This window comes from Euphorbia lathyris, chromosome 2 (genome assembly GCF_963576675.1).
Source record: "Euphorbia lathyris chromosome 2, ddEupLath1.1, whole genome shotgun sequence".
Classification (NCBI taxonomy): Eukaryota; Viridiplantae; Streptophyta; class Magnoliopsida; order Malpighiales; family Euphorbiaceae; genus Euphorbia; species Euphorbia lathyris.
Genome location: NC_088911.1, coordinates 4,021,925 through 4,031,624, shown reverse-complemented (window position 1 = coordinate 4,031,624; position 9,700 = coordinate 4,021,925). Strand labels below are relative to the sequence as shown.

The 9,700-nt window shown below is 33.8% G+C and overlaps 1 protein-coding gene across 2 annotated transcripts; it reads left to right on the top strand.

The window, feature by feature from the left end:
• Positions 1-1,997: 1,997 nt before the first annotated feature.
• Positions 1,998-5,298, top strand: LOC136220840 (uncharacterized). 2 transcript variants are annotated; one of them, XM_066008654.1, is made up of 2 exons: positions 1,998-2,771; positions 4,637-5,298. In XM_066008654.1, exons 1-2 carry the CDS (start codon positions 2,115-2,117, stop codon positions 5,204-5,206), a joined length of 1,227 nt encoding a protein of 408 aa, XP_065864726.1. In that variant the 5' UTR covers positions 1,998-2,114; the 3' UTR covers positions 5,207-5,298. The 2 variants fall into 2 exon arrangements, with proteins under 2 accessions (XP_065864726.1, XP_065864725.1); XM_066008653.1 differs by having other exon boundaries at positions 2,000-2,771; positions 4,634-5,298.
• The last annotated feature ends 4,402 nt before the right edge of the window (positions 5,299-9,700 follow it).

Sequence of the window (9,700 nt, the reverse complement as noted above, 5' to 3'; positions counted from 1 at the left end):
TATAGTTGAGCAAGCAATAACTTCCTTTTTAATCTATTTTTTAATTATGTAATAACATTCTAAGATGCGTGGAATACATCTTCCGCATTTAACGTACATTTTTACGACTGAGTGATCAATTGATTACATTTTATGTAAATTCAGGAGGCTAACTGAATATTTTATGCAAGACCAATCAAATTTTTTGGACAAGTTCAGAAGGCAAATCATGTATTAACCCAAACAACATTCTCCGTATCATTCAGATTACTCTAAGCTCCCACCCCTCACCATGTCATGTGATCCTATTTCAACCTTCTAATTATAAAATCAACATTAATATTATCACGATTTTAGAAAATTTTGAAGTTTAAATTTGATAACTTGTTACGGTTATGTGCTAAGACGATGTTAATTATCCGACGCGTGTTAGTTCCTACAAGACAATATTCAGATTAGATGAGACTGGAGTCCAGTAAACCTGTTTCAATGTCTAAATCAGCTTGTGATTAGGACGGAATGGAAGGATATAGACTAGTTTAGTGATAGGAGTTAACGTACTGAACCTTATGCCTATACTGTGTGATATCGAAATACCATAGTATATCGCCTCAAGACCTGTAAAACAAAACACAGTTAGACAGGGGGCCGAAGACTGGCGAACCCTCTCCGATGCCTAAGTTAGTATAAGAATACCAAGCTTGAAGAATAGACAGTGAGTTTGAGTGTATAGAATTGAGTATCTTTCTCTTTGAATTAAGCTCCTATTTATAATGATTTGAGCTTAGACCTAGATACACATGTCATCATCGTATTGGTCCGGAATCTACATTCCTTCTCCAAATGGCCTTAGCGTGTATTGAAGTCGAAGCTTTGATCATTTTCTAAATACCTTTTGAGGACCCTAAATGGGCCGGCCCAAAAGTAGGTCATGGGCCCTTGAGATCCAAATGATATTATTTACCATATCACTGTGTATTTATAGTGCACAATTAGGTTGTAAGGTTGTCAACTCCTTAAAAATCCTTACAAACTTAGGATTCCTTATCCCTCAAGGATTCTGAATCCTAGGAGGAATCTTCTTCTTCTTCTGTAAGTCCACTTGTAAACCTGGAATTGGACAAAGACAATGTTAAAAGGGGTCGTTGCCGGCTAATCTGCTCTCTAAGTCAGTTTTGGTAGTACACTTAGGATGAACACAACACTAAATCAAAACTAAGATGTAAGTTTAATGAATGAAGTAGTGTACCTTGAGTTGTGCTTATTCTATTTATACTGTGATCAAGTTGTAGAAGACAGTTACAAGCCCAGGAGCGATACATAGGGATGAGAATATCCACAGGGTACCCGTTACTCAATACCCGCCATATATTTGACTTTTATCCATTAATTTTTACCACTAAGCCAATTTATTTCTATTGATTAATGTTGATTTAGAATTTTTGAATTTGAAAATATTTGTTAAATTTCTAGATGAATTAGTTATGAATGGTTTATTAAATTTATCTTTTTGTTAAATTTATAATATTTTTGTTTTATATCTTGATCCTAGTAAAGGTATTCGCGGACACCCGTAATTTAAATGGGAAGTTATGAGATTCATGAAGTGGTAATGGAACGGATACGAGTAATGAAAAAATAAACGGGTAAGAGTTTAAAATTGACACTACCCGCAAGTACCTTATCAGTTGGGATGTGTTACGTGTCATCTGTTAATAGGTGAACATGTCACTAATATCGGGATCTGATATCTTTAAGCCTACTAAATCCGTAATTTACAGGATCGGACGTAATTACAGTAACAAGTTGATCCTTGATAGGGCGACTTTCCAGCTAAGGCCTTTAAAACGGGATTGTATTGACCAACTTTACGACAATGATACCACGTGTGCTCTATTCCGGGTGACAATCCGATTTTTCTAAATACCACATCACGAGTTTATATTTCACCGATATCACCAACATTTTAGCTTTTAAATAAAATAAAAACTAAAAATAAATAATAGAAGCATCGTGGATTCTACCATTAACATACCCTTCCTCCCTCTTTCTTCTCTTTCCCTCTATAAATACCCTTCTCTCTCCATCACTCTACACTCTCTACTCTCTTCACTTCCGCCATTAATTCACCAAATATGAAGATCATCAAACCTTCAAACTTCAACCAGAGAACAAATCAATTCCCTAATTCACCTCGAATGCTCAAAGATTTCCTCACAGATGAATTTCTACATTCTAATTCATCCTCCAATGTCTCCCGATCATTCTCCACCGTCGGATCGCACAACGATCATCTCAATTCCGGAGGAAAACAACTCCTTCTCACAAGAACTCGATCAGTTTCAGGTACAATCTCTGCGTTTAATTCCATGTTTAACGCGCTTAAAAACATCAATTTCGGAAAATCTTCTTCCCGCACCTCGCGGAGAAGGAGGAACACAATATGTGGCGGCGATCTCCGTCAAATCAACGAACCTCAAATCACTATCAAAGACATCATACGGTGGAAATCGTTTCGAGATTTCTCCGATCATGATGATGATGTTAAATCTCCGCCGTTATCTTCGGAATATCATTGCACCACCACCACTACGACGACTACCACCGCCACGAGTAGTCCGTTCAATAGCAGCAGCGGGTCAAGCTGGTGCGGGAGTGATTTTACAGCGGAGAATTTACCGTGCTGGGGAGGAGGAGATGGTAAATCGGCGGAGGAGAATGAGAAAGGAGGTGAAAAATGTTTGCTGCGACGACGACGTGTGTGCGAGGAAAAAGCGGAAGTGGGACCCAAGGTAAGGCAATATTCTAGTGTATGATATCTATAGTTAAATATGCTGTGTCGGGTGGTGAGGGTCCGTAGATTTGCGTACATAAGTGAAAAAGCGGTGATGGTGTGTCGTTTAGGGAGATTTTTGGTTGACCTTGTCGGTCGTGTACGGTAATACCATGGAATTTAGCGTAATTTGTCGTTTTCTTCAGGTATTAATATTTATTTATTGTATGCGACAAAAGAGAAGGTGTCGTCTTGTTTCGTGTCCCTTGTTTTACGGCTTTCATTTTGGGCCTAATGGATCCAAAAAGATATCACGAGAAGGAGATTGCATTGTATCTAGGGATAAAAATAGTAAAACGACCTTACGGTTTTTTTTAGGTCTATTACTTACTACTTTAGTCCGAACATATAAAATAATACTCCATCCGTCTCATTATATTAGTCGTTTTAGAAAGTGATTTTTTTTTTCCCAAAATATAAGTCTTTTTGGTTTTTCAAGAACTTTTAGTTTAGTTTTTTTGGTCCAAATATTAAATCTTTTGTCTTGATCTATATGTTTTTAAACATTTCAATGTTTATTGCCATGTGTTTTTAAACATTTCAATATTTATTACCCAATAGTAACACGAGAGAGATTTTTTTTTTAAGTTAACCAATGCAAATTTATTAACTTGACTCAACATTAATTGTATTTCTTAATTTGTGTGAAAATCTCTAGAATGATTTATATTATGGGACAGAGGTAGTATAATTTTAGTTTTTTTTAATAGTTTATTCGATTTTTCGGTTTGAGGTTCGCTAGACATTCTTTAGGTGTATTTTCTCTCAATTAAAGCTTTCTGTGTACGATAAGATTCGGCTTTTACGATAAGACTCGAACTTAAGATCTAACTTAAGCGACTTAAGACATTTAGCTACTCGAGCCAACCTTAATTGGTTATAATTTCAGTCTTAATGTTTGTGAATGGTGCCAATTTAATCTCGGGTGACAAAATTTGAAGCTAAATTGGTACCATTTCACAAACGTTGAAGTGTCAAATTCTATTATTCAGAATTAAATTGATATAATTTTACGAGTTAAAATATATATGCCCTTGTATTTATCTGTTTTGTCACATATGCACATATGCCAAATAAACAGCAAAATATGTCATCCTAATTGTTAACGATAGATAAATATACCCTTATTTGAATGATAAGCTTATTTGTCATACTTCTGTTAGTTCAGTTATCACACTACTAAGGTTTGTCTGTCGCTAATAATTATGAGGCATATTTGATTATTTATTTGATATAGGTGGGGTGAGAGATGAGGTGGAGGTGATATGAAGTCATTTTTTTGTGTCATTTGAGAAAAATATAAAGATATATTTGGTTGTTTAATTTGATATAGGGGCATATATGAAAATACGGACAAATACAAAGGCATACATATGTATTAACCCTAATTTTACGAATGTTGAGATTAAGATTAAGATGGTGTTAGTTAGAGTTAAATTGATACTGGCCGACACTTCGATTCAGTTAGTAATCGAACTAATGCTCATCCTTGTCTACAAGTAGTCCAACAATGAGCGTTTCAATATTGGATTGAGAATTGCAATGCCTTAATACCATCTTTATTTCACGGTTTTATATGATGGTTCATGTTAGCCGATCTCGAACCATTTTGGGACTAAGGCTTTGTTGTTGTTGTTGTTGTATACATTAAAAAGATACTTGCCCTATACTTTGAAAGACTCGTTGTTATTATTATTATAGTTAGCCGATGTGGGATACTTTAAGGCGATAAACTTTCAGTTTAAGTTTTTCTAGAGTTTGTATAAGATTATGAAATTAATATTTATTTTCAACTAATAAATAAACTATATATGTATGCAGCAGAAGGATCCAATTTCAGTAATGGAGATTACATTTGAAGAAGACTGGTGGAGCTCATCTTTTGACCAGACTGTGGAAAGAATCAACCTCGAAAAACGAATGTCTACTATAAGAAAATTCGCTATCACCGACGGAAATACTGACTTTACCGAAGAAATCTACCAAGAAGTAGAAGAAGAAGAAATAGAAGAAAAGGCAATGCAACTACTCAATCATGTTAAAGAAGAAAGTGAGAAGAGATTGGTCATGGATTTGTTTAGAGAAGTAACAACAAATAGAGATATTGATGGAAGACTGAGAAAGGAAGAAGAGACGGTAAGAAAAGTAAAAGAATGGATAAATGGGGAAGATAAACTATGGATTGGATGGGATAAAAAAGATGCTTATGTTAGAGAGATAGAGAGAGAATATGAAACAAAGCTTGAAGAAGAGAAAGAAGAAATCTCTGTGGAAGTTCAAAATGAGACGGTGGATCTTCTTGTTGATGAACTATTAAGTCATCTCATCATTTCTGTTGAATCTGAATTTACAGAATGTCTCGTTAATCATTTGAGTTTACTTAAAGTAACATGATTAACTCTTTAAGTTCATGTGACTGATAAAATTGAAATGTATATCACTGTAAACAAGTTCACAGAGCTAATAATAGGTCATTTCAAACAAAATCATGTTGTTAATAAGTTATTTTAAACAAGTTCATGGAGCTAATAATAGATCATTTCAAACAAAATCATGTTGTTAATAAGTTATTTTAAACAAGTTCATGGACGAATGAGCACTCATAAGTTCAGGAAATTAACAAAGTTAAAGTTGAGGAAGTCTTGATGTATTAAGTTAAGAAAATAATGTTAAAGTTGAGGAAGTCTTGATGTATTAAGTTAAGAAAATAATAAGTTGAAAACATGGAGTATTAATGTAGAAACCAATTAATAGGATACTTGAAGGAGGAACATAAGTACTTTGAAGTTAGTCCGATGCTAACATGATTTTAATCATATGATATTATCGAATGTCTCCGAAACCTTCAAGTTTGTATCCAAAATATTGTGAGATTGTGGACCAATTTTACATTATTGTGACCAATCGAACCAACATGTTATAGGGGAAAGTGGTGTGAAAAAAAAGTATTGTGGAAAAAAACTAACAAGTGTTTGGTAAATACACAATAAAAGTTCTAAAAGTTAAGAAATAAATAATAATAATAATAATAATAAATAATATATATAAAATATTAAGTTATATTGAAAGTTACGACTATTTTTAATAAAAAAAAAATATCAGCTTTGTTGATAAATTGTGACAACTACTTTCTCCCAAAACTATAAATTGTAGCTTTTCCTCAAAGCAAAATTTTCTAGCTTTCCTAACTTTTAAGGAAATCATTTTGCATTTTTAGCTGGAAAATCTACTTTTAAGGTCATGGATCCGTTTGGAACTACTCATGTTTAGAGAAGAAGTAACAACAAGTAGAGATATTTGATGGAAGAATTAGAAATGAAGTAGAGATGGTAGAAGAGTAAAAGAATGGATAAATAGGGAAAGATAAACTATGGATTGGATGGGATAAAAAAGATGCTTATATTAGAGAAATAGAGAAAGAATATGGAACAAAGCTTGAAGAAGAGAAAGAAGAAATCTCTATGGAAGTTCAGAATGAGATGGTGGATCTTCTTGTTGATGAGCTATGGTTTGAATCTGAATTTACAGAATGTCTGGTTAGCCATTTGAGTTTACTGAAAGTAACATGATTAACTCTTTAAGTTCATGTGATTGATCAATTTGAAGTGTATATCACTGCAAACAAGTTCATAGAGCTAATAATAGATCATTTCAAACAAAATCATGTGGTTAATAAGTTATCTTAAACAAGTTCATGGACGAATGAGAACTTCATAAGTTCAGGAAGTTAATGAAGTTAAAGCAGAGATGGTAAGGAGAATAAAAGAATGGATAAATGAGGAAGATAAACTATGGATTGGATGGGATAAAAAAAGATGCTTATGTTAGAGAAATAGAGAGAGAATATGGAACAAAGCTTGAAGAAGAGAAAGAAGAAATCTCTATGGAACAAAGCTTGAAGAAGAGAAAGAAGAAATCTTCTTGTTGATGAGCTATTAAGTCACCTCATCATTTTCGACGAACCGGAATTTACAAAATGTCTCCTTGGCAATTTGAATTTACTTAAAGTGATATGATTATCTCTTTAAGTTCATGTGGCTGATCAATTGGAAATGTATATCACTATAAACAAGTCCACAAAGCTAATAATAGATCATTTCAAACAAAATCATGTGGTTAATAAGTTATTTTAAACAAGTTTATGGACGAATAAACACTTCATAAGTTCAAGAAGTTAAGTTCAGGAAGTCTTGATGTATTAAGTTTAGAAAATAATAAGTTGAAAATATGGAATATTAATGTAGAAACTAATTAATAGGAGACTTGAAGGAGGAATATAAGTACTTTGAAGTTAGTCTGATGCTAACATGATTTTAATCATATGATATTATGTCTCCAAAACCTTCAAGTTTGTATCCAAAACGTTGTGAGATTGTGGACCAGTTTTGCATTATTGTGACCAACCGAACCAACATTTTTTTAAACTGAAAAGCTCCGAAATGATTTTTTTATTGAAATACGGGCCTAGCCCAATGGGAATCCCAACCAGGTTGGCACCCCCGAAAAGGCAAAGAACCAAATATATAAATGAAGAGATGAAAAAAGTATGAAACCAGTACAAAGAATGTTTTAAGAAAATCTAAACATATCCCTACCAAGGGCATTATCTCTAGCAAGAAGGGAGCAGAAGTCTGGAAGGGTATTCCACATTTGTAAATCTGAGGCCAAACGTCCGTAATTAGCAAGAGCGTCTGCCACTTGATTTTCCTCACGGAACACATGGGAGACAACCACCTGAATATGCGTCATTGAATCTAAACAATTTAACCAATCCACACGCATTGTCCAGGGAATGATCTGCGCAGGGGCACGAAAAATTCGAATAACGTAAGTCGAGTCACTTTCAATCCAGAGACGAGTCCATCCACGTGACCTCGCAATCGAAACTGCAAAAATAGCAGCTTGCAATTCTGCCATGTGTACCAAAGCACAATCAAGGGGGAAGGCAAATGACCCAAGAGGATGTCACTGACTATTTCGAAAAACCACACCGCAACCAGCTCTACCCGAGATCACGGAGGCATCAGTGTTAGCTTTAATCCAATCAGACGGAGGGGGCTGCCATCTAACGTCAATGATTCGAGGGGCCCTATGATGACGAGCGTTTAACCCGAGATTATGGAGAATAGATAACTCCACAACAGAATTTCATACCGATCCGTTTCTGATTCTATCAGAGCTACGAATTGCAGACCGAAGATAGCGTAATTCCTCATGAATGTTTGGTGGTGTGAGAAAAAGTTTTGTGGAAAAAAGCTAATAAGTGTTTGGTAAAATAAAAGTTCTAAAAGTAAAGAAATAATAATAATAATATATAATAGTAGGTTATATTGAAAGTTATGACTATTTTTTATCAATAAAAATTTAGTATCAGTTTTGTTGATAAGTTGTGATAACTACTTTCCCCAAAAACTATAAATTGCAGTTTTTCCTGAAACCAAATTTCTTGGCATTCCCAACTTTTAAGAAAATAAGTTTTGCATTTGTTGTTTACTTTTAGTTGGAAAAGCTGTTTTTAAGGTCATGGGTCCGTTTGCAACTACTTATGTTAAAGAAGAAAGTGAGAAGAGATTGGTCATGGATTTGTTTATAGAAGAAGTAACAACAAGTAGAGATATTGATGGAAGAAGAGATGGTAAGAAGAGTAAAGGAATAGATAAATGGGGAAGATAAACTATGGATTGGATGGGATAAAAAGGAGGTTTATGTTAGAGAAATAGAGAAAGAATATGGAACAAAGCTTGAAGAAGAGAAAGAAGAAATCTCTATGGAAGTTCAAAATGAGATGGTGGATCTTCTCGTTGATGAGCTATTGTTTGAATCTGAATTTACAGAATGTCTCGTTAGCCATTTGAGTTTACTTAAAGTGACATGGTTAATTCTTTAAGTTCATGTGGCTGATCAAATTGAAATGTATATCACTGTAAACAAGTTTATGAAGCTAATAATAGATCATTTCAAACAAATTCATGTGGTTAATAATTTATTTTAAACAAGTTTATAGACAAATGAGCACTTCATAAGTTCAATAAGTTAAACTTCAGGAAGTCTTGATGTATTAAGTTAAGAAAATAATAAGGTGAAAATATGGAATATTTTCAACATTAATAGGAAACTTGAAGGAGGAACATAAGTACTTTGAAGTTAGTGTGATGCTAACATGATTTTAACCATATGATATTATCAAATGTCCCCGAAATCTTCAAGTTAGTAGTCATTGTGAGATTTTAGGGTGAACTCAGATACAGTTCCTCTACCTAGGTACTGTTCATCCACCTAGAACATGGAACAAAGCTTGAAGAAGAGAAATAAGAAATCTCTATGGAAGTTCAGAATATTTCTTCATCTCATTATCTCTTTTATAATGTCTCGTTAGCCACATGTATTTACTTAAAATGACCATTCATATGTCCATGTAGCAGATTAAGAGAGGAGTTGTGCAAATTAAAAAAGTATATTACCCCAAAGAAGTTTAGAGAGCCAATAGATCATTTTAAACAAACTCATGTAGTTAATAAGTTACTTTAAACAAGCTGACGAGCTAACGAACACTTTATATGATTTTTTAATGAAGTCCATGAGGGTTTGATGTATTAAACTAAGAGCATAATAAGTTGAAAATATGAAATATTAATGTAGAAATCAATTGATACGATTGATATTGCACTGTAGTGCTCCGACGTTTCAGAGGACTTCTATAGTGCCTGAGGTAAGATATAAAAAGGATCAAGAAAAGACTCTAGACGACTTCATTCTTATGCCTAAGTTAGTAGAGTATCTGATTCAGAGCACAAAGCAACTGAGAATAATTGCAATAACTCAATGTGTACGTACCTTGACTTGTAAAGTCGTGTTCTATTTATAGGAAACTCAAAGGTAAACCGCGTG

What these genes read in the sequence shown, in the direction of transcription:
- LOC136220840 (XM_066008653.1), top strand. Translation starts at nt 2,115, where the DNA reads ATGAAGATCATCAAACCTTCAAACTTCAACCAGAGAACAAATCAATTC. An exon ending in AAGCGGAAGTGGGACCCAAG is followed by an intron (nt 2,772 to 4,633) that starts GTAAGGCAATAT and finishes ATATGTATGCAG; the next exon opens with CAGAAGGATCCAATTTCAGT.